Source organism: Tupaia chinensis, unplaced genomic scaffold (assembly GCF_000334495.1).
Source record: "Tupaia chinensis unplaced genomic scaffold, TupChi_1.0 Scaffold144016_1, whole genome shotgun sequence".
Classification (NCBI taxonomy): Eukaryota; Metazoa; Chordata; class Mammalia; order Scandentia; family Tupaiidae; genus Tupaia; species Tupaia belangeri.
The window spans coordinates 1,490,603-1,515,736 of NW_006203868.1; the positions used below are offsets into that span (position 1 = coordinate 1,490,603).

Consider the following 25,134-nt stretch of genomic DNA (forward strand, 5'->3'; position numbering starts at 1 on the left):
TCATGAATGCCCCAGGAAAAAAAAATCCTCTTGTTGGTTTCTATGTTTTTTTAGGGTCCTATCACCAGAGAAGCTTCTAAAGAAATGTCTGATTTCCTTAAATATCTAGAAACTGAAGACAATCTTAAGGTACAAGACAACTTGTGTAAGTTGCCCCAGAGCTAAAAGTACACAAGAGCTGATTATTTTATTTTTATTTCCCCAGCTAACTAAAGTCCATCCCTTCTCTTGCTGAAATTGAGAAGGCATGTCTTCCAGCAGCCAGATCCTTCCTCCTCATAGTCTTGTTCCTGTCGCTATATATTTTTTCTTTCTTTAACAGCTGTTAGTGCAGTGTCTCGGGTGTCCTATCTAGCCCAGTCTAACAAAGCTCTGTCTCCGCCTTCTAGGTGTGGTTTAACAACAAAGGTTGGCACGCTATGGTCAGCTTTCTCAACGTGGCCCACAATGCCATCTTAAGGGCCAACCTGCATGAGACAAGGGACCCTGAGGAGTACGGAATCACCGTCATCAGCCAGCCTTTGAACCTGACCAAGGAGCAGCTCTCGGAGATCACAGTGTAAGCCACCGGCCCCCAGACTCACAGCTCCCTTGCCACCTTCTACCCTCTTTGGAAACTGCAAGGGGATTTTTGCTCCCATGAAGCACTGGGCTGGATGGTAACATTGTTTAATCAGACACATAGGAGAGAAAGACTTTCAAATGCTTGGTCATTCTTTCTCCTCATATTCGTTTAGAAAGTAAGTTCATATTTTGGTTCTATTTCCTTTTGGCTCTTAGTAATGAGTTGCTCATGAAGTTTGCAGATATTCCACTTGCCAGTTTGCAAAAATGACTGCTGGGAACTGGAGAAGGTCAATAAATCATTCATCTCCCTCATAGTAATTATCTTAGATTCCGGTCATTTCCCTCAGATGGTCATGCTTTGGAAATGCAGACAGATCTTTGCCTTCCTCGGGCTTAGGTTCTTACAGCACACCTTCAGGCAGTCAGAACATCAATCTTGTGCATTTTGGAATGACATGTTGGGTCTCTTTGAGGCCTATGTAGAGGAAGGGTTGGTAGGAGTGCCTTCGTTAGTGCAAACTTCTGGAAAGTTGGGGAGTCCTGACCTCACCATCCCAGTATACTCTGAGTGCTACTGAACACACCAGCGTTATCTGCTAAACTTGGGCCTTGGCACCCTGGTGCCTTCCTCTGGACACCCTCGGGGACTCTAGACTGTCCTATGTTAATTCCCACTCTGCCCAAGTTTCTGTACTTTTGTCCAACACTTCTGAATATAAAATAGGAGTGAATATTTTATTAATATGAAAATAGAAGTGTTTCTATGATTATAAATAGTGTTTGTTTGTTAAATTTACGTAGTAGAGAGCCTTAAGAATTTATCTATAACTCTACCTAGGTTAGAGTGTTTCCTTTAAACATTTGTATGTGTTTCCCCCCATTCATTTGTGCTGTGTTTACTTTGTTCATGGATGATACCCTCTGTAGTTTTATCAGGTCAGGGACTACTGCCTTTGTGAGGATTAATAAAAGTGTTCCTTTCTATAAGCGGAACCTTATAGAAAGAACCTCTGGCCCACACCAGAGGTTCCTGCTTGTACACAAAGTTCAGGCTGAATTTCTTTTAAACATCTATTTAAACATTTTTTTAAATGATTTTCAAACTGTTGGGTTCAGGACTTGAACTGTGGTTGGCCATGTGGGAACCCAGCACCTTAACCACCACACCACCTGCTGGCCCCAGGCTGAATTTTAGCTCCTATTTACCCCTTAGCCAGATGGTTAAGAGTGAATATGGAAGATTTATTGCTGAGGGAAGCAAGCCAGACTATGAAGGAGAGACATTGTATATCTCCATTTAATATATACTGACTGTCTGCACTCTATGGCTGAAACTGAAAGATTAGAGGATATAGAAACATGGAAACTGGTTATAGATACTGGATATAGTATGGGAAGAGGGTGAGAGAAGGAGGAGAGTCTGAGGAAAGACATTAAGGAGAAAATAGAGAGACAAGACAGTTATGGGACACAGAAATGGATTATTATCTTTTGATAAAAACACATATAATATCCCAACTGGACTGGTGAGAAATGTATTTATGTTGGAAAATTCACTTTATAAGCTAAGTGATGTATAGTGATTGGATATATAAAAGAAATTAAAATAAAATAAAATATATTAAATTCAAAAACAAACCAAACCAAAATAATAACAAAAAAAGTGAACATAGCCAAATTCCTCCTGTATAAGCTTACTTGTTCTTTTCACTTAAATTTACATAATGAATATTGCTCTTTTAATGATATGATTCTGGAAATGTTGTTTATCATGATCTTTAGTTTTTCTAAGAAAAGATAAAAACTTCACAGAACATATGATCATCTACATAGAAAATATGAGAATCAGGCCAGCAAGTTGCATGGTTGTTAAAGGTGTTGGATTCCCACATTAACGACTGCGGTTCAAGTCCCGAACCTGGTAGCTTGCTTTCTCACTTTCCCTTTTTCTCTCTCTCTCTGATCAAATTAAAAAATAATAATAACAAATGGAATTAAATAAACAAGTAATTCTTAAAGAAAGAAAATTTAAGAATCTATACACACATTATTAAAGCTAAGAAGAGCATTACAGTACAAGAGATTAATATAAACATCTATTTCTTTAATTTTTTTCAGTTATGATTTCCGGTTTACATATACTCAATGTATATCTTTGTGGGCTACAGGTTGGTTTTGTAAGGCAGACATATAGTGTATTATAATCAAATAAAAGATTATACATATTTGTCTTCTTCAGCATTGAACATTACATTATGTTGTGTACATTTGTCAATTCTGCTAGTTTGGTTTTTTTTGGAATATGTATTAAATTGTCTACAATTTTATGCTCCAATGTGATAGCCTCTTCTCCTTATTTACCTACACTTTCACATTTTTTACAGATTTTCTCATGAGTCCCCCAGCTACCCTCCCCAAGCAGTGCTTGATATTTATTGCTACTATCTATGTTTTCAAGTTCTTTAGTTTCCACTATAAAGTGCAGACATAGGAATTCTAGAAGACATACGTATCTGTTTCTATACAGTGAACACTTAGAAAATGTAATAAAAAGGAAGGTTGTCTAGAAATATTCACAGGAAAAAGAAAGGCCACCCACAAATACTCACTCGAGCTTGATCCAGATAGATAGGGATGACTGAGTGGAAGGACCATAACCCAGGCAGGGAGTTTCCCCAAACCTAACTTCATATTTCCTACTCTGCTCTTCCTTCTCCATCTCTGTCTCCTCATGTCTCTGATCCTGATGCAGGTTGACCACTTCAGTGGATGCCGTGGTTGCCGTTTGTGTGATTTTCGCCATGTCTTTCGTCCCAGCCAGCTTCGTCCTTTATTTGATACATGAGAGAGTGAACAAAGCCAAGCACCTGCAGTTTGTCAGCGGAGTGGGCCCCATCACCTACTGGCTGACCAGCTTCCTCTGGGACATTGTGAGTGTCAGGCTTCATGGCTTCCGTGGGCTCATGGTGGCTCGTAAGTGTGCTCATGGTGGGAGGGTTTCTTGTACTGTCACCGCTGTTGGCAGGTGCTGGGTGGAGGCTTTGTCCAAGTGCTGTCCCTTGACGTCTTCTTAGAGAGGTACAGAGCTAGGGGCAGATGGTGGCATAGCAGTAAAATACAACAATCCGTGATACTGGACCACACAGGAAAGTTCTGATTATGTACAGAACCTTCCTGAAAACTCAAAGCATGCACATTCCCATGACCTGGGGCTTGCTGAGGCTGGGGTGAATTCACAGTATCAAGACTGTGTTGGAGATACTGTCTCTCTGTCTCTTTCACTCATGTAAGAAAGAAATAAATAAAAACTTTTAAAAATGAAAAGAAAAAGTATAGGCACAGAGCAAGAAGCCCAAAGTCTGTGTGTTCGATCTTTCCTTAACATTCTTGGCCTTCACACTTGTGAAGATTACAGGCCAGTTATTTTACAGAATATCCTACAGAATGTCCTCAGGCTGCCTGAGGACCAGATTGAGCTTATACACATTTGGCAGCCATGTCTTTACTTTGCTTTTACTGCATCCTAGCAGGTGGATTTTGATTGCAATTTGTCTTGATACTGATGATGTTCACTTTGGTCATTTAAGAAGGTGTCTGCTAAGCCTCTCCGCTGTATAATTAATCAGAATGTGGGGGAGAAGTGCTTAGAGGATACGTAAATACCATGTTATTATCAATTTTCCACTTATTCATTTGTCTATTTATATGTATTTGCATTCATGGTTCCTATATTAAGAAATAGGTGATATTAGATTATATCATCATTACTTATCTTGATATTTAGATTATCCCCAGTGTGGCCAGTGGAGCCTCTTCAAGGTGGCTTCTGTATCTTCTTGATTGGCGTCCCCATCCTTCCTGAGTAGCTCCATGCTCTCTGACACAGCAAGGTGTTCCAGGCTCAACCTGCCCATTCCCCCACCCCTTCCCTGGAATCAACCATCCCCTGATTTCTCACAGCAGAAAATGACCCTCACATTTCAAGATCTGGGTACTAGAGATGCTCATTGCCACTGGAAAATCATCGGTCCCAGGCCTTCTCGTAGGTGGAGGGAGAAATATGTTATAGAAATACACACATTTACATCTGTGTTTCTCTATACATTGAACACAGTGGGCCCCCCAAAACCTGTAGCTCCAATCCAACACCACAGGGCTCATTCTAGTTTTCCATCCTTCCCTGTAACACCCTTCTCCCAGAGTGAGAAACTGTCTTCTATCATTCCCACTCACTATCCTACCTGAGCGGTACGCCTGTATCTGCACATACTAAGTGCCCATCTCTGCACTGTCCCCTCCCATGGGGACTCCTCCTCTCCCTGCCCCAGTTGCCCGCATTGCATGGAGGTCCTTCTCAGTCTGCCCTGGCTCTGATGCCTTCCTCTTTCCACTGGGACACCAACACCCCCACACCTGGCTGCCCTCTCCTGGATGGTCTCCTCACCCTACTTGGGGTTTTGTCCTGCTTGAGACTACTGTGGCTCTTCCTCTCACTCTACAGTGGCTGCCCACTTTTCTGTCCCCTACCTAATGGCCTTAGGACTGAATTGTTTAGAAAGGGTGTCATCATTTATTTGAGCTTCACGGAGCCAAGTACTGTAAGATTTTCTGAATTCTGGAGACACACTTAGAATCAGCTCTACCTCATGACCAATTCAGAGAGTGAGAGCTCAGGTGGAATTTCATCATTGACTTTTGAAAGATATAGACTGAAGGTTCCCTGAGTCAGGAAGTGGAGCATGGGGTAGGGTAGGAAGACTAGGGTTAGCCTAACTTACTAACCAAGAGCTAGTTAGACAAATGGAAGCAGAATCCCAGGCCCTTAGAGTTGGAGGAACCCATTTCCTTTCATCTTATAGGAAAGGAAACAGGAGTCCAGGAAGTTTTGTGACTTGCTCTCCCCTCTCTCTTCAAGGCAAATTACTCCGTGAGTGCTGGGCTGGTGGTGGGCATCTTCATGGGGTTTCAAAAGAAAGCCTACACTTCTCCCAACAATCTTCCTGCCCTTGTTGCACTACTCATGCTGTACGGGTGAGTTGTCGTTGTATCGTGGTAGCTAATGCCACCAAAGGGAAGCCAGAGGAGGGGGCATTTTCCTCTGACAAAACCTGGGCTTTCTAGAGGAAATGAGAGGAGCTCCGCATGGTCTGAATCTTCTTTCACTCAACCCATTCCACTGATTTCCCAGTTCTCACCCGGCTCTGACTTTGATTTATCTGTGGCCAGTCTGTCCATCTCTATCTCTGTCTGTACTGGCCAAGAGTTATTTGTACACAGTAGAAGACTCCTGCTCAACAACTTCTCCTGAGCCAGGAATGGAAGGTTGCACAGGAAATCAGTCCAGGAGAATTACAAAGCAAAGCATGCAACTTTCTGTCCCAGGCCTACCTCATACTACATGTGTAAACATGGACAAGCAATTTGCCCATCTGGACCTCATGAAAATAATGATGGCTGACCCTTCCCGTATAGGCCAGTAGTCTTGCCAGAGCTGTGGTCTCTATCTCTAGGTAGAATTCAGAACCAACGTAACTATGAAACTCTCCAGGGAACTGTCAGCTCTGCTTCGATGATCCAGACTAGAGTGGAAAACACTGCAGGGTAAAGAAATCTCTGATGTGATGTATAAAGCTCTAAAAAGTGCAACATGCATATCCAGCTGCCATCCCATTTGCTCTTCACTAACCCCATGAGGTGGTCAGGACAGGCACTATTATCTCTATTTAAAAGTGAAACACAGAGACCAAAGGATGGAGTGTCTCTTCGGGTCCCCCTTGGTTTCTGGCCAGTTCCCCTCCACCTTGTGTGTGAGGGGAATCCATTCTATCTAGAGGTACAGCAGAGGGAATGGAACTTGGAACTGCATTTCACTGAGTGGTGTCATTTCTCACAGATGGGCAGTCATTCCCATGATGTACCCAGCATCCTTCCTGTTTGATGTCCCCAGCACAGCCTATGTGGCTTTGTCTTGTGCTAATCTGTTCATCGGCATCAACAGCAGTGCCATCACGTTTGTCTTGGAATTATTTGAGAATAACCAGGTGAGCACGCCTTCCTTGGCTGGTTGGGGTCATACTGGAGAGGAGGCACCGGCCAGGCAGAATCACAGGCACATGTAGGTAGAAGCTTCGTGCACAGGCGAGGGTTCCTTCCTGCCTCCCCCTCCGTCTCTTCCTCTTTCTCTCCTTATCTTCTTCCTTTTCCCCTCCTTCCTTCTTCTATTACTCCCTTCCTTCCTTTCTGCTTTCCTTCCTCCATCCCTCCTCTCTTTCAGCTCCTGAGTTTATTCTGTAAGTGATAAATGACCTCTCACGATAGGTTTGCTTAGTCCTTCAAGAAAGTTTCCCCAGGGACTTTGGATGTTGGGTTTACACCCACGCACACACACACACACCTACTCTAGTAGGTAATAAACTCAGGTGATTGCAAAAGTTATAAGGAACAAACAGACAGACAAGAAAAGCTCTCCTTACTGTTTTCCATTTATCCAGTCCCCTTCTCCAGAAGCATCCTCTCACTGAGTTTTTTTTACATGTTTCAGAGACATATTAGCAAATACGTATATATTTTTCCTCCCACATTCTTAAGCAAATTGTAGTACACTAACATATTACTCTACATGCAAGTTAATCCCTGAGGACAGGAATTTATGGTCTGAATAACTCCCTTTAATGAGCTATGAATTCCAGCTGTACTATTCATACCCTCTGACTTATCCCTGTCCAGAAGGAGATGACCAGATTGAATCCCTTTTTTTTTTTTTTAAAGGGGGTAGGGAGGATAACAGGTAGCATAGTAGTTAAGATGCTAGAATTCTATATGATTGACCATGGCTCAAGTCCCAGACCTGGTGCCTTGAAACTCATGCTGGGTGTTTGTGCATGCATGCCCAAAATCACAAGAAGAGAACAGAGGAGAAAGGATTGTGGCAGGGGCATTCCCCCTGGGGCATGGTTTTTCACTTTTCCTCTCTTTGTTTCTCTCTGTCTCTCTCTGGTGAGTGTACATCTGGTAAGTGTACATGCCCTATGGCAAAATCCTAATATAAAATTTTTAAAAATCAATAGCTGCTATAGGGCTGTCTTTACTACGTACTTCACCCCCTGTCCTAGCCTTCTGTGTCCCCAGCCTTCCTGGCCTATACCATCCTGGGAAGATTCAGGCTTACCCCAGTGCCTCTGTCCCCAGGCACCTCAGTAGCCTTTCCTTTCCTCATTTGGTATCCACATTTCAGAAGTGGTGCACGTAGGGTATCTGCACTGCGGTCCTGCGACCCCCACCTCCGTCCCTCCCCTAGGCCCTGTTGTGCAGAGGTCCTGTGGCCTCCCAAGAGTGATTCTTTCCAGACCTTGTCAAGCTTTCTGTGGCTGCTAAGCAAGAAATGAAACCCTATGCCCCATAAATAATAAGAAATATGGCAGTTTTTGGAAAGGGGAGGGATAAACAAAGTCAGCTGACAACCTGAGCATTCCGGGGACCTAAAGTCGCTGATCTACTTAGGCTCACAGCCCACTGAGCCTTAAGAGAGTGTATTACGTCAGAAGAATTGAACAGAAGCTTAACTCAGAACATTCTCTCTTTTGCATCCTCCCTGCTGCACACTTAGTCAGCATTTACTGAGCACTCCCCCACTCGCATGGAAGCTGGCTACTTTCATGTAAATAATCAGACAGACAGACAAGCAGAAATTCCCAGGTTTGTACCAGAGACCCCAGCGTGCTGTGGTGTCAGCAGGTGTTTGTAAGTGACCACCATGTAAGGCATGTGCTCACTCACCCTGCCCTCGGAAACTCCCACTACAGTCTGGAGAGGAACTACACACAGTGACTGACAGCAGCCTCCACACATGACCTCCCATAAGAGAATGGTAGAACAGCAAAGGAGTGAGGTGGATAAGAAGCTACCATCAGACTGGGCCAGAGGAGCTAGGCTATAGTTAGGGGAATCTTGGTGGAGGAAATTTAATTTAAACTGAGCCTGGAATATACAGGACTTTATTAATGCACCTAATAAATGCTTACTTGTGGAGAGTGACCAGTTTGAGTAAACATGGTGACTCTTATACGAAAATGCTATCTGTTATGGTCAGTATTGATACTGATATCGCAAAGCAGTATCAGGCTAAAGGACGCAACATGTGTCTATCAGATTTTGCCCTAAAAAGATTAGAAAAATTACATGGCGTTCATTGTTTTTACATTTTTAGATGATTAAAGCAACTGGCTTTACATTTTATGTTTTATTTTCCCATTTTCTGTCTTTTGAAAGAATAAACCTGAGGCCGGTTTGAGGTTGCAGCTTTTTCCACGACAGAAATCAGGCCCACCCGATTCTCTTTTTTTATACTTGTATGTCTTCGTGTGCTGTTGTTATGTTTATTTCTAATTTACAGAAAAACATGTTTAGCCGAGCAGGTCCCAGCAAGTAGTGCCCAAAGTGGGGGATATGTGGAGGGGGCCAATCTGACCATCTGCATACAAAAAGGCTATCTGCCTGCTGTGGTCAATATAGATACCGCAAAGCACTGTCAGGCTAAAGGAAGCCACATGTGTTTATCAGATTTCGCCCCAAAAAGATCAGAAAAATTACAGGGCGCCACTTGTTTTCCATCTTCAGATGATTCACATCCAAAAGCAACTGGCTTTATATTCCATTTCCTCTTCCCTCATTTTCTGCCCTTTAAAAGAGTAAACCTGAGGTTGGTTTGAGGTCATGGCTTTCTCCATCAGAGAAGTCAGGCCCAACGGATCCTCACTTTTCTACACTCGTATGTCTTTGTGTGCTTGTCGTTTCTAATCCACAGCACCCCCACTCCGAAAAATGAGTTCAGCAGAGCAGGTCCTGGCACCTCCTGTGATCCAGTTATTATACAACGTATTTAAGAGGGACAGTAAATTAATCAGGAGCCTGTCCCTGACCTCCAGGAAACCACTGACTAATAGAGCAAGAAGGCAGGTTAAAAATTAATATAGGTTGGCAGATGGCATGGTGGGTAAGGCACTAGACTCTCACATGGCTAACTGCGGTTCAAGTCCCAGACCCGGCAACTTGCTTTCTCACTTTCCCTTTCTCTTTCTCTCTATCTCTCGTTGGTAAAATTTAAAAATAATAACAACAAAGAAAATTAAATAAATAAATAATTGTTTAAAAAAATTAATCATGGGAATGTGATAATGTATGCAGTACTAACTTTGGACCAATATACAGTGTATTCATAATGGGAAAAATAAATTAATTAATTTTTTTTTTTAAAGTGGGCAAATGTAGAAGTGAAATAAGCCAGACTGTGAAAGACAAACATTTTATATCCCCACTCAGTATAAAACAATGTCTTTACTCTATGGCAGAAGTGCAAAGATCCAAAGATATGACAGTGGGGATGACAAGCGGGGGAGTGAGTAGGAGAGGGTGGACGAGAAGGTAAAGAAATAAACACTTAACAGATACAAGAATGTAACATTTTCTGTTCAAATGTTTTATACGGCAATACAATTGATTTGATTGTCATATACTCCATGTGTTTTGTTTGTTGTTTAAACAAAAAACAAATTTGTTTGCTATAGAATGCTATCTGTTATGGTCAGTATTGATACTGATATCGCAAAGCAGTATCAGGCTAAAGGACGCAACATGTGTCTATCAGATTTTGCCCTAAAAAGATTAGAAAAATTACATGGCGTTCATTGTTTTTACATTTTTAGATGATTAAAGCAACTGGCTTTACATTTTATGTTTTATTTTCCCATTTTCTGTCTTTTGAAAGAATAAACCTGAGGCCGGTTTGAGGTTGCAGCTTTTTCCACGACAGAAATCAGGCCCACCCGATTCTCTTTTTTTATACTTGTATGTCTTCGTGTGCTGTTGTTATGTTTATTTCTAATTTACAGAAAAACATGTTTAGCCGAGCAGGTCCCAGCAAGTAGTGCCCAAAGTGGGGGATATGTGGAGGGGGCCAATCTGACCATCTGCATACAAAAAGGCTATCTGCCTGCTGTGGTCAATATAGATACCGCAAAGCACTGTCAGGCTAAAGGAAGCCACATGTGTTTATCAGATTTCGCCCCAAAAAGATCAGAAAAATTACAGGGCGCCACTTGTTTTCCATCTTCAGATGATTCACATCCAAAAGCAACTGGCTTTATATTCCATTTCCTCTTCCCTCATTTTCTGCCCTTTAAAAGAGTAAACCTGAGGTTGGTTTGAGGTCATGGCTTTCTCCATCAGAGAAGTCAGGCCCAACGGATCCTCACTTTTCTACACTCGTATGTCTTTGTGTGCTTGTCGTTTCTAATCCACAGCACCCCCACTCCGAAAAATGAGTTCAGCAGAGCAGGTCCTGGCACCTCCTGTGATCCAGTTATTATACAACGTATTTAAGAGGGACAGTAAATTAATCAGGAGCCTGTCCCTGACCTCCAGGAAACCACTGACTAATAGAGCAAGAAGGCAGGTTAAAAATTAATATAGGTTGGCAGATGGCATGGTGGGTAAGGCACTAGACTCTCACATGGCTAACTGCGGTTCAAGTCCCAGACCCGGCAACTTGCTTTCTCACTTTCCCTTTCTCTTTCTCTCTATCTCTCGTTGGTAAAATTTAAAAATAATAACAACAAAGAAAATTAAATAAATAAATAATTGTTTAAAAAAATTAATCATGGGAATGTGATAATGTATGCAGTACTAACTTTGGACCAATATACAGTGTATTCATAATGGGAAAAATAAATTAATTAATTTTTTTTTTTAAAGTGGGCAAATGTAGAAGTGAAATAAGCCAGACTGTGAAAGACAAACATTTTATATCCCCACTCAGTATAAAACAATGTCTTTACTCTATGGCAGAAGTGCAAAGATCCAAAGATATGACAGTGGGGATGACAAGCGGGGGAGTGAGTAGGAGAGGGTGGACGAGAAGGTAAAGAAATAAACACTTAACAGATACAAGAATGTAACATTTTCTGTTCAAATGTTTTATACGGCAATACAATTGATTTGATTGTCATATACTCCATGTGTTTTGTTTGTTGTTTAAACAAAAAACAAATTTGTTTGCTATAGGGTGCGTGAGACAGAAAGCACAGAAACCTTGCCCACCTGCGGGGGGGGGAGGGGGGCCGAGGATGGCCACACCACAATCTCTTCTCCATTCTCCTCTTGAGATTTTGGACACACACACACACACACACATGCACTCAGTGTGAGTTCTAAGCGACCCGGTCTGGGACTCAAACTGCGATCAACTACTGCGATCAGCTACGTGGGGGGTCTAGCCATGTAACTATTCTGCCATCTGCTGGTTCCACTGTTTGTGTATTTAAAAAAAAAAAAAACATGTTATGACAAGCATTATATTACATAACATCCTCTGCCGTTGTAAGAGTTTTGACTTAATGTTACATTTCCTGTAAAACTGTGCTTTTAAAAGCAAACCGGAATTATGGTATCAGAAAAGCACAAATTTTAAGCCAGTATTAACTGAAATAGTATAATATCCACTTTTTAAAGATCTTTGTATATTACTTTGTGATATGTCCTCCCTGGTAACTTAAACAAACAAACAGAAAACCACTTTCTTTAACCAATTGCCAGTGCACCTTGTTAGAAAAAAATTTATATTCATAACTCTGGTGCACTTATTGTTTAAAATAAACTAACTTGTATATAAATTGTTGGTTAGCAGAAGAAAAATAAAGTTAACACAATGATTTAAAGTTATCCCCATGTTTATAATATTTTATTGATTGTACTTAAATTATTAAATTATCTTAAGCAAGGTTAAATTTTTTTAAATGTGCTTTACAAGTATACAGTAAATATATAATGAATATTGAATATAAATGAGAAATCATAAAAAAGTAAATCTAAAGAAATAATAATCATGGGAATATGGTAAGTGCTGTAAAATAGGAACTACTGTTTTACCGTGGGGATTTGGGAAGGCTGATGAAAGAAAGGGCTATTCGGGAAAACTTCCTGAAGAAGAGCAGGAATCTGTTTGAGAGAAGAAGGGAAAAGAGCATTCTGTCCTGCTAAGGGTGATAGATGATAGAAACCACAACAGCACGGGCGAGAGGCAGGAGAACTGCAAGTACTTCAGGACTTTCATACCAAGCCCCCAGGCTTCTACTTAAAGAATTCCTCCTATGTCCAGTCTGGCTATGAGGATGCCTTTGTCTGCAGACCATGCCTGGTCCTGCCCGCGATGGCCTCAGGGCCCAGGTCACTCCGTTCTGCCTCTCTGTTTCAGATGCTGATCAGGCTCAATGCTGTGCTGAGGAAGCTGCTCATCGTCTTCCCCCACTTCTGCCTGGGCCGGGGCCTCATTGACCTGGCGCTAAGCCAGGCTGTGACCGACGTCTATGCCCGCTTTGGTGGGTGACGGTTGAGACTTAGAAGCGTGGATCCTGGATCCATCCACTGAGGCTGAGAGGGCTGTAGCGGAGCTTACACATCAGACCTGCAGCTGGGCAGGGCTGGGCTGGGCTCAGGGTGTTGGTCTGAGTGTCCTGCCACCTAAAGGGCTCAAGGCGCCTCTGTTTCCATGGCTGAGGAGCCACAGGAGGGGCAGGGCAGGCTCTTACTTTGACTGGGAAGCCAAGATGAGGCTGGTGTTTGGCTCTTGCTTAATCTCTTTGCACAGGGCTAGTCTAGCTGGGCCAAGTGTTACAGGTAGGTCTGTAGGGGCAGCTGTGGCAGCTGAAGTAGACCCAATTCCTATTGATTTCTCCTGGCCTCCATCTCCAGGTGAGGAGCATGCTTCAAATCCATTCCAGTGGGACCTGATTGGGAAGAACCTGGTTGCCATGGCAGCAGAAGGGGTGGTGTACTTCCTCCTGACCCTCCTCATCCAGCACCGCTGCACCCTCTCCCGGTGGTATGTCCATGCCCTGACCAGCAGGCAGCTCAGCGCACCTAGAGCTGAGCTACACACCAAGGGCATCCCTTTCCTCAAGAGTCCCTTTCCATGCCAGTTGCTTACATTCCCAAGGCTTGACTTGTTCTGAATGACACAAGCAGAGAAGGGTTAAAATGGGCATGATAGAATTCATGAGAGTCTCCACTTGAAAATATTTGAGATACAGTGTTAGTTTCAGCTTCTGCCATTTCATTCTTCTTCTTTAATGACCAGATACATTTTAAAAATTAGGTGATAGCCTTGCAAATGACAATGGTTGTGGGATATCCAAGGAATTAGGAAATAAAGTTACGTATACGTGAGAAAACAAAGCAGGCCCTTTGCTAGAAATTTGGGAGTTGGACCAGGACAGAAGAGGAGAGTATTTGGAGACCTTGTGCCAGGTGAGTGCTGCCAGGAGCCCTGTGCCACGGTGAATGGGCAGTGATCACATTCCTCACCCCATCCCCAAATGCCTACGGTTGGTGGAGAAGATAGTGAGTGAGCTGAGTAGGAAGGGTAGGTGGGGCCCGATGACAGGGCTCTGGGGACTCCATCTGATGTGTGAGGGCTTTCGCCTATAGATGAAGAACATGGCAGGTTTGAGGCCTGAGTGATCTGAAGACAGCTCTGTTTTGAAGAGAAACCTCTATGGACTAAGAAAGTTTTACTATTACCTGCCCACAGTTTTAACTTCTCTGAGAGAGGTAGGCTTTGTTTTGTTTTTTAAGAATTTTAAATTTAATTAATTATTTTTTAAAAAATGTTTTGCACACTAGAGAGAGAGAGAGAAAGAAAGCAAGCCACTAGATCCAGGACTTGAACTGTAGTTGGCTATGTGGAAGTCCAGTGCCTTAACCACATGCCACCTGCTGGCCCCTGGACAGGTTCTTTTATGCCTGATTCAAATGACAAGCCAAACAGAGAAAAAAGTGTTTTCAAATGAATGGGTTTATTGCCGCACACGCATATCGAAGCAGAAAATAGGCAAATCCAGTCACACGAGTAAAAGATAAGTAAGTAACAGGAAGAAGAGCGGGCATATAAACACACTTTTGCTAATCACTAACCAATGTCATGCAACCATGAGAGGAATTTTCCACTTGACCCTAGAGATAAGTCCTTCAGAGTGACACTGGAATGGAACAGAATGTGTCAACAGCAACAAAGGGCAAAGGCTTTTCCCATCCGGCAGTCTCTGGCTGCATCTCTCTCATCACGTGGATTCTCACGAAGAGTGGAGTCCCAACAAGATTCCTATCTCAGATAGGAGTGTAGAGGCCCTTATTTGTATAGCCCCCCAAAGATGTGATGCCTCAGCTTCCCTATGTCACTTGTGAAGTCCCTGAGCACACCAGCTCATTTCATGTTGACGTAATGGCTATCAGCTCATTTTGCTCAGTTATGGCAATTATGACACAGTAAATTCTTGCTGAATTAGATTTGGGAAGAATTAAAACACCGTGAAATACGTATCACAACAGAGGTCAGGTTGACAGGATGGACTGGAGAACAGGAAGGCCTGATTGATAGTAACTCGCCTTTACTGAGTACTCGTCATAGAGGAGTTCCAGTAAAAACGGCTCCCAGGTTCCACGTCTTTATCCTAGGCACGGTAGTGGGTTCGTCTTCACCATAGCCCTGTGAAATGGAAATGATCTCCCTGCCCACCACGTAGCTGAAGGAGGAAAGGCTCGGGGAGGTCCTAATGATGTGCCCAAGGTCACACGTGAGGGCTGACTCTGGGAGAAGGCACCTGAACGCTGCCAAATGCCTCTCCGGCTGGGAGCCCCTTTCAGAATTTAAACTTTTAGGGGATGAAAGCCCAGGAGGGAGCCAAGCACGCCATATACCCAGCCCGATCCTGTCCTGTTTTCTTCCTCTAGGAATGCTGAACCCCCTAAGGAGCCCATTGTTGAAGAAGATGATGATGTGGCTCAAGAAAGACAAAGAATTATTAGTGGAGGAAGTAGCAATGATATCTTAAGGCTAAATGAATTAACCAAGGTATGAGAACAGGTACAGGTGGTTTGGAGGTGCTGGTTGAACCTATGGAAAGCACATGTTGCCATTTTCCTTCTATAAAACAAGTGATATGTCTATGCAAGCAGTTCGTTCTCGGAATTTTCTGTGAGGTCATCATCTCTGAATTATAATTCATCTCCCAGGAGCATCTAACTCCAATGCGTTTTCTCTGCTATTTATCTTGGGTACTGACACAGGGCCTCAGCGAGAGCTTCTCCAACTAAGTGTCACTAATCTTTGTTCTGTTTCTGCACAGCGTGGGTCAGTTTTGAGAATTCTCCATGCTCACTACAATTTGCTGAATGCGCATGTCAACATGTAACCTCCTCATGTTGGTAGTTTTCTCCCAAACCATCCTTTCTCTTTGCTCCCTCTTCCCCTCTCTGTTCTAGCCCTGCCTCAGTCCTCAGTCCAGTTTCTCTGGATCTTGCAGATTTATTCAGGCACCTCCAGCCCAGCAGTGGACAGGCTGTGCGTCGGAGTCCGCCCCGGAGAGGTGGGTATTCTGCAGACCACGTGTAAAAGGGCTTCAGAAAGTCAGTCCTTGGGCATGGCTCTTCTCCCCTATAATACAGAGCTCTCCAATGTGAACATAATGTAAGCCACATATGTAACATGAAAATTTCTAGTAGCCACTTGGGGAGAAAAAAAAAAAGAGTCAAAAGAAAACAGGTGAGATTAATTTTAGTAATATTTTATCTTATTCAACCTAGTCCAAATGTTACCATGTTAACCTGTAATTGATATGAAATTTCATTAATAAGACAAGTTACATTATTTCATTGTTACTGTTGTTGCTCTAAGTCTTCAAACTGCAGTGTGTGTTTTACACTTAGGGCTCACATTAATTGAGACTAGGTACGTTTCAAGGTCTCAGTAGCCACACATAGCTAGACCCTCGGTAGTGGCAGCCTAGGTCTGAAATACCTCCCCTAGACCACACATTTGCCCTGTGGCCTTGACATTCCAGACCCTCTTGGTCTATAGGTGAGTCCAGTTCTGTGTTTTCTTCTAGTGCTTTGGCCTCCTGGGAGTGAATGGTGCTGGCAAAACAACCACATTCAAGATGCTCACTGGGGACACCACGGTGACATCAGGTGATGCCATTGTAGCGGGCAAGAGGTGAGTACGCACTTCCTGTCTCAGGATGTCTCTCACAGGTCCAGGCCATGTCTCTGTCTCATCAGGAGAGTGATCATCAGACCTGTATCAGGGGGACTTTGAAACCCCGAAAGATCTGTGCAGAAAAGGGGGCTTTTCGGAGAAGATGATCCCAAAAGTCTAACATACAGATCCACTGGAAAATTGAACTGAACTATGACTATTAGGAGATTCCTCTGTTAGCAATGGATGCTTAGAAAGTTCTGGAAAGCAGTCAGTCTGTGGTGTTTAACCTCTGTGGGGTCATGCACTCCATTGTGCATCTGATTAACACTTGTACCCTCTTCTTATAAAGATATACCATTGCTTCCCACTACTTCCCTCCACACATCATTGTGAAAACTTTCAGGGAATTTACTGAGCCCCCAAGCACATTTATGATCCTGAAGGAGTCCCAGGATCCCAAGTTAAGAACCCCTATGATGAAGTATCTTTTCTAAATAAGGGTTGGCTTAAGGGCCCAGGTGAGAGGGGCGTAATCTGCATGGGTTATCTGTGTACTGATGGTTGGCTTTGCCAGACCAAGGAGCAGAAGGAAACACTGGCACGTGTCCTTGGACTCTGGAAGGTGACTGCTGCTCTCTGTAATAAAGTATGTTTAAGCAGGCTGTCTTCTATGGGATAGGACAGAGAGGTTAAACTTACACTTGTTTGCCTGTGGACTGTCTGCCCTTTGAACAGTAAAGCTTCCACACAGCAGGTGTGCCTGGAGGAATCCTCTGCCCTGATTTACAAATGGGCACTATTGAAATCTGCCCAGCATTTGCTTGACTGCGGCCTCCTTCCTTAGGCCATCCTCAATAAGGCCTGATGACCAATGGGCAGGGAGAGTCCTGAGCAAGCTTCACTGGCTCAGACAGATTGAATATGGTTCCCTGGCCTTTCATGGCCATCTCTGTTGGGTCTACTGCAAAGGGACTGCAAGGGTGGAGCCAGGTCATGACAGAGTCTACCTCATATGCAAATCCCCCTTAGTTTGCAGCCAGGTAGGTGACTTCATGATGGTAACAAAAGGAGTCATGGGGAGAGGGGGCCAGGGGAAAGACATAGTAGAAATTTACCATGACATCAAGGTACACAGTCTGATGTCCAGAAGGTAAAACGGGGCTGAAAGTCAGAAAGAAACTCCAGGTACAGGATGGGGTTTTTCTGGGGATAGCCCTAATGAATTTGGCAAAGTACCCTCCTTGCTTCCCTGGCTGGTCGTAATTTGCCCAACCCTACCTTTGGTGGCTTTTGTCATAATGGGGAACTGCATGGCCTCCTTTCCTTCCATCCTGTTGCATTCATCCTTTATCTCCCACACAAACTATAAAGAGAGGGGGACAAGAGTCGACCAAATAGCCTACGTACAGTTTATTTTTTCACTGAGGCAATGTATTCTTTGTGGGGCAGAATATATTATTCAAAGAGGGCTGACAGAACCCGATTTGCATTATCCCTGCTCCCTGCCAGCTCTGGGTGTTTGTCTGAACAGTTCCCCTTTCGCTGACTGCATCTCTGCCAACAGGTGCAAGTGAAGAAGTTTACTCCCATTGGGTGGCTTCTCTTCTCTCTATTTTCCAAATGTCTGAAAGGGATTAAAAATCACTGCTCATTTTCTTAAACCTGATCTTCTCTTTGTTTTTAAACTCTCCTATGAGGTGATTCAATATGAAACCAAAGCTGACTTTTGGTTAACAGGTATTAGTTTACCTACATATGAAAACTGGGAAGGATCTGGATTCGAAGCGTAGAACTCCTGAAGTTCCTCCTTTTCTAACAAAAGGCGCCGTGCTTTGATTCCCGGATGTGCACATTTCTGAAGCAGAGTGCCAGAAGAGAAGAGGCAGCTTTGTCCTGCCGGCAGCAGCGTCTCCAGCCTCAGCTCTGTTGTCACACTCACTGTGGAGGAGACTCATTGATTTTTCTTTTTCCTTTCAGCATTTTAACCAACATTTCTGAAGTACATCAAAGTATGGGTTACTGTCCTCAGTTTGACGCGATCGATGACCTGCTCACAGGGCGAGAACATCTTTACCTTTATGCCCGGCTTCGAGGTGTGCCAGCAGAGGAAATCGAGAGGGTAAAAAATCATTTGTTGTGGCCAGATAGGAGTTTAGTAAACTGGAAGTGACTAAACATTTAGATGTAGCAGATCGATTGAATAATTTATGGTGCATACACACAATAGTGCCTTATGCAGCTATATATATTTTTTTCCTGCTAACTTTCTTTTTTTTATTTTCTACATTAATTCACTATACACCATCACAACACACCAATGAATTTTCCATCCAAAATACACTGTGCATTGGTTCAATCAAGCACATCAACATACATGTTCTCTGCAGCTATATATTTTTTAAAAAGAAGAAGAAAGAAGGTTTCAGTGAAGTAATAGGGAGTTATTTCCATAGGTATTGTTAAGGGAAAAAAGCAAAGTACAAAAAAAAATATGTAGAATGTTACTTTTGTGTAAGAAAGTTGGGAAAAAGGAAAATGATTGTATGTCTGTTTACCTTTACAACTAGAGCAGAGGAAAGATAAACCAGAAAACAATGCCTTTAGTGATCAACAAAAAGGATTTGGGGAAGGAAAAGGGAAGGAAATGACATGCTTTCAGAAGTGTGTTAATGCTCTGCATGTTCGAAAAATAAAAACAAAATAAGGATGGAAAGGAGCCAAAGATGAAAACAAAAAGGAAACCTAACACTGAAAGCAGACTAAAACAAATGAACTAATTTTATTTCGTTATCATAATCAGACAGAAGAGTGGAAAAATGGGCCAGCAGGTAGTGTGGTAGTGAAGACAGCTGGATCTGACATGGCCATCTTCATGGTTTGAGTCCTGGATCCTGCAACTTGAAAATTGCACCAGGCACAAGTGTGTGCATACCCAAAATCCCAGAAAGAGAATGGAGGAGAAGGAATTGCGGTGTGGCCATCTACACTGGCCCTCTCTCTCTGATGATACATGCCATATAGCAACCAAAAAAAAAGGGGGGGTGGGGGGAGAGAGAGAGTCTTGGGCAGGGTGGGATAGGAAGAAAGAACTACAATTTCTGAGCTCTTTTTAGTTTTTTTTTCTTTTTTTTTTTTTAATAGACTATGGACAAAGCAGTTCTGACACAACTTTAAATGTTAAACAGGTCTAAGTAAATGAATAAATGTGCTGCTGTTATTGGGAGCCAGAGTTCTCACCGTGGAAGAAGACACAAATATGAAAAGTGGGGCTGGCCTCAGAACACAGTGATTATTAGATGCTCCACAGAGAACGCTGGATTCCACATGGCCAACAAGGGTTCCAGTCCTTGTGTTAGGGCCAGGCGCATGCTTGTGCCTAGGACCCTAACAGGATGGAGTACTGGAGGGAAAGGATTGCAATGTGACCAGATTTTCTCACTCTTTCTCTCTCTCACTTTTTAAACTTGCTATAGGGCACATGTGGCCATCAGAGAGAGAAAGTGAGAAAGCTTTCCCCAAGGGGGATGGTCAAACTATAATCCCTTCTCCATTTCTCCTCTTGGGATTTTTGGCCTGGCATATGTTCTAAGCCTCCAGGTCCAGGACTTGAACCACACAGTCAGCCATGTGGGATCCAGTCACCTTAACCAGTACACCACTGGCTGGCTCTCTCTCTCTTCCCTCTCTCTCTCTGTTTCTCTCTCACATGTGCACTCATACCTGTTAAAAAGAAATTATATATATTCTATATATAATTATAAAATCTATATATAAAATTTTATATAAAAATTATATATCTATACATAGATATAAAATTATATTAAAATTATATATATTCTGTAGATATATATTCTATATAAGTACACAGAATATATATATAGAGAGAGTATTCTCTGTGTGTGTATATATATATATATAGAGAGAGAGAGAGAGAAAAACAACACAATATGAGCATGAATTCATAATATATTTATATTTGTGTGTGCATATACATAGACACATTCATGGAAGAATGTGACTATACATACATGTATATGTACAAGGGATTTTAGAGTTCATTCAAAAAGTGGAGTTAAACTGAGCTTCTTTTGGTGCAAAAAATTTCAAAAATCCATGCATCATTTTTCATAGTATGTATTTTCCACGAACTTTTGGAAAAGTCATTGTATGTGCATGTTTGTGTGTGTGTGTATATCTGTCCTATAAAAAGACTAAGAAGCAAAAACACCCCACTAGCAAAAGCACACTCAGCGCCCAGGTTTGGGTACTAACAGCCTTCCCTGCTAAAAGGAAAAATGACTCCTCAAATAAATGACAAATTCCCAGCGACTTAAAACTCACACTGGGCTCGTGTGCATGCATGCCCAATATCCCAAGAGGAGAATGGAAGAGAAGGGATTGTGGTGTGGCCATACCCCCGGGGGGGGGATAATTTCTCACTTTCTGTCTCTCTGTCTCTGTCTCTCTAGCTAGCGCATGCACACTGTAGCAAAAATCTCTCTTAAAAAAGGAAAGAAAAAAAAGACACAACTTCTTACATAGTATTCTGATTAGTTCTGTCACAGAGAGAGAAGTTTATGATGTTCTTTGTACTCTTTTTATCCTTATATGTTTTTATAAGTTTGAAACTATTTCCAAAAATAAAGGTAAAAATGGAGCTTTACATTCTAGTGGGAAGGACAGACAGTAAACAGGTAAATAAGTAAAATACACTGCAGAGTTAACAGAATCATTGGGCTGGGGATTGCACTCTTATGTAGGGTGGCCCAGGGAAAGCCTCACAGAGGTGACTCCTGAGTGAAGACTGAAAGCAAGTAAGAGTGAGCAAGCCATCTGGACATCCAGGGAAGAACGTCCAGGCATGTCTCCAGGGACCTCCCTACTCTTCCTCTGACATGCACACGTGCATAGACACTCACATGCATGCATGCAGACACACACACTTTCACAGTTTCCTTAAAGCACTGATAGATCTGTCTTTGTTCTCATTTCAATTGTCTGCCTCCCCCACCCAGCCCCTTTCTGTAAGTACAGGGGCAATGCTCGCCATTGTTCTGCAGTGTGCAGCTCAGAGCCTGGCTCGTAGCAGGAGCTCTGTACATACGTGTAGATGCACAGGACTGCTGGTGTGACCCTATGCAGGGGTAGAATCAAGTCTGGAAACTGATCTTCTCTCACAGACCCTAGAACTCTTCCTCTTCCACTCCTAGCCATGGTCACTGACATTGGGTGAGAGAAGTTAAGGCCTTGTTAAGGCTGAAGGCCATTTCCCAGGGGCTGCACCTGGTGGGTGCTGAGTTGACCAAGCTACACTGGGATTCAAGGCTCAGATAGTGAGGAGACTGGCCTGGCCCCTGAAACCCTGCTGTAGAACCCAAGCCAGCAGGTGGCCCTGTTTCAGCTGTGCTGGGCCTGTCATCCTGGAAGTGTGAGATCTGACTCAGTGAAGGGAAGGGGTGCTTGTGGGTCTCCCCCAGTGGCATTCCTTTCCCCCCTAGGTTGCAAACCAGAGCATTCAGAGCCTGGGCCTGTCTCAATATGCAGACCGCCTGGCCGGCACGTACAGCGGGGGAAACAAACGAAAACTCTCCACGGCCATTGCCCTCCTTGGCGGTCCACCACTGGTGCTACTGGTGAGGACATGGGGACCTGCAGGTACAGGGGCCCCGAGAGCTTCCACCAAGTTCTACGGCTCTCTGGTGGGGAAACGTGTCCTGGATAGGCAGGTGTAGGAAAGGCAGCAGGCTGACTTTGCCTGGCTCACGCTGCCATTCTGAGCCCCTTCTGAGCACAGCCTCACCTGTGTTCCTGGGCTGTCTCCCCACCTCACCACCCCCCAGGATGAGCCCACGACAGGGATGGACCCCCAGGCACGCCGCATGCTGTGGAACACCATCGTAGGCATCATCCGCCAAGGCAGAGCCGTGGTCCTCACGTCTCACAGGCAAGAGATCCCCGGGACTGGGGGGCAGGACAGGGGTGGGAGTTGAAGTCCTCCCCTCACCTCCTCTCCTGCCCCACAGCATGGAAGAGTGTGAGGCGCTGTGCACCCGTCTTGCCATCATGGTGAAGGGCACCTTTCGGTGTCTGGGCACCATTCAGCACCTCAAGTACAAGTAAGACCGGGGAGGGGTAACCTTGGCTGCCTTCCGTGGGCTCCCACGGGGCCCTGCGTTCAGTTTCCAAGGAGGGTCCTGCTGCCCTCTCATCCCTCAGCAGAGGCAGGAGGTGACTGGGTCACGTTCGACCTAGCAGGGGGTGGAGGAAGCCCTTGTGCTCATGAGAAGTTCCTCTACCGTGGGCTAATTGCCTGTGGCCTCTGGAGAGGTGGATTCTGATTCAGAGCCTGGCTGGGACAAAGGAGGGCCACTGTCACCCTTTCAGTGTCTCACCAATTACTCCGACGGATCCAGGACCTGTGACCTATTTAAGAAGACTCCACAGCCAATGTGTGACTGACGGGGAGAACAGCAGCTTCAGAACCAGTGTTCCTTTCTAGCTTACCGCATGCTGTTGAGTTTGAGAAATGACCGTACGTCGTATGGCAAACCAACCATGCCAGTACTCTTCTGAGGAATTATCCTGTGCTCATAAATTATGAACGGTTGAATGTCCCCCTTTATTAGCAGCAGTTTGTGTGGCAAATACGAATATCATACTATTACCATGCTCAGCTACATGCCAGTATGCTCAGGAAAGAGCGGGTTTGTAGTTAGTGCTCATCTATCTAACAAACATGTAATGGAGCCCAGAGTATAAAAGGCACCGAGCTAGCTGGAGAGAGGACAGAGCGTAACCCACCTTATCCTGAGGTACCCGTGGGAGTGGGTGGGTGTGTGGCCCAGGAGACGTCATCCTTCCTGTGACGCAGGCAGATACATGACTGAGAGGAAGAGTAGTGGGCTCGCAGCATTTGGCAGATGGGTTTCTGACCTGGGATTTCTTACCCAGCCACAGCTTAGACATTGCGCAGATGGCAACAGGGACATCACGTGAGGTCACCAGACCTATGTCAGCAACTTCCTGTGTCCAACTGCTGGAGAAATGGGTGTTTTCATACTCCTCTGGGAGGGCTATGGAAAGCTGATTTTTCTGAAGCTGAAAGGTGAAAGGCTTCTCACTGCAGAGGGAAAGCTCTGGATCATGGAGGGAGCTTCTGTCCAACACGGTACTCCTGCTGTAGCTATGTGCAGACAGCCCCGACCATGTACTCACTGTCTGGTGGACCATCCTTCATCCATATCAGGTGACCAGCAAGCCTGGGGAGAAGAGGGAAGCACTGATGGCCCCAGTGACTTCATTTGTTTCTGGAAGCTTCCTCAGGGAGGTGCTTGCCTTCCCAGACTTTTGCTCCCACCTGGCCAGACTCGGGAAGGGCCAGTCCGCCTTTGCCACCACGAAGGCTAAAGCCAGCTTTGACTTCCGCAAGTACATCAGTCCCCCTTTATCACACAGATACTTAGACCGCTAAAAACTAGTAGTGAATGATTTCATCAAGGTTCTCCTAGTTTGAAATATGCACACATGGTCAGTGGTGTGGGCTCTTAGTCCCCAATATTTCTAATGTGTCTGCTCCTTATTTGGGGTTGCTGGGACCCCACCGCTAACAAAGGCCTATACCACACCATGTGCATCCTCTAGGTTTGGAGATGGTTACATCGTCACAATGAAAATCAAAGCCCCAAAAGGCGAACTGCTTCCGGACCTGAATCCTGTGGAGCAGTTCTTCCAGGGGAACTTCCCAGGCAGCGTGCAGCGGGAGAGGCACTACAACATGCTTCAGTTCCAGGTCTCGTCCTCCTCCCTGGCCCGGATCTTCCAGCTGCTCATCTCCCACAAGGACAGCCTACTCATCGAGGAGTACTCGGTCACACAGACCACGCTGGACCAGGCAAGGCAGCCCCAGGGCACCACGTGCAGAGCAGGGCAGGGCAGGGCCTGGGCGGGAACAGCCAGTGTGGGCTGACAGTGACACCAGCAGGAGGCAGGACGTTCACAATTTTTAACACCTTGTCCCTCTGCCATGAGGGCAAACATTGGTATCTCAGAAATTGTTTTCTAACAAGATTTTAGTCTTTCACAAGCATTGTTCTTTTTTTTTTTTGCAGCATCATCCTTCCCCACTGTGTTATGACATGTTGGTTCTTGCCAGTTTATGGTGGTGGCAATTTTTCCATTTAAAATCAGGCTTATTGATGTGTTATTTTCGTTCCACGAAACACTTCTATTTCCAGTGTACAGTGTGGTAACTTTTGATCAAAGTGTGCTCCATGTGTGGGTTTTTAATGTAATCATTTTTGTCATGGTAAAATACACATAACATAAAAGGTACTGTTTCCATCACTTCTAAATGTGCCAGTGAGGGACCTTGAGTCCATTCACACTGCTGTACAACCATCAGCACCATCCTGCTTGTCTTCCTGCTTCACGGAAACTGTCCGCTCCACACTAACTCGCCCTCCCCCTTCCTGGCCCTCCGGGCAGCCATCGCACTTCCTAACTGAGCCCAACTACTCTAGGCACCCCATATCGCTGGAATC

The 25,134-nt window shown here is 44.2% G+C and overlaps 1 protein-coding gene across 12 annotated transcripts in view; it reads left to right on the plus strand.

Annotated features, from left to right (window-relative positions):
- ABCA4 (ATP binding cassette subfamily A member 4) overlaps positions 1-25,134 on the plus strand; it is a 79,102-nt gene that overhangs the window by 48,694 nt on the left and 5,274 nt on the right. For 7 of the 12 annotated variants that reach the window (XM_014583042.2, XM_014583040.2, XM_014583045.2 and 4 more), the window contains 15 exons: positions 55-129; positions 390-559; positions 3,320-3,497; positions 5,483-5,598; positions 6,461-6,608; positions 12,815-12,938; positions 13,312-13,441; positions 15,349-15,469; positions 15,921-15,983; positions 16,503-16,609; positions 18,572-18,713; positions 22,093-22,227; positions 22,435-22,538; positions 22,618-22,710; positions 24,236-24,485. In XM_014583042.2, coding sequence (XP_014438528.1) covers positions 55-129; positions 390-559; positions 3,320-3,497; positions 5,483-5,598; positions 6,461-6,608; positions 12,815-12,938; positions 13,312-13,441; positions 15,349-15,469; positions 15,921-15,983; positions 16,503-16,609; positions 18,572-18,713; positions 22,093-22,227; positions 22,435-22,538; positions 22,618-22,710; positions 24,236-24,485 — 1,956 coding nt within the window. Of the gene's footprint in view, positions 1-54; positions 130-389; positions 560-3,319; positions 3,498-5,482; positions 5,599-6,460; positions 6,609-12,814; positions 12,939-13,311; positions 13,442-15,348; positions 15,470-15,879; positions 15,984-16,502; positions 16,610-18,571; positions 18,714-19,735; positions 19,985-22,092; positions 22,228-22,434; positions 22,539-22,617; positions 22,711-22,978; positions 24,087-24,235; positions 24,486-25,134 lie in introns of those variants that run through there. The other 5 variants (XM_014583048.2, XM_014583046.2, XM_027767204.1 and 2 more) reach the window with 5 other exon arrangements.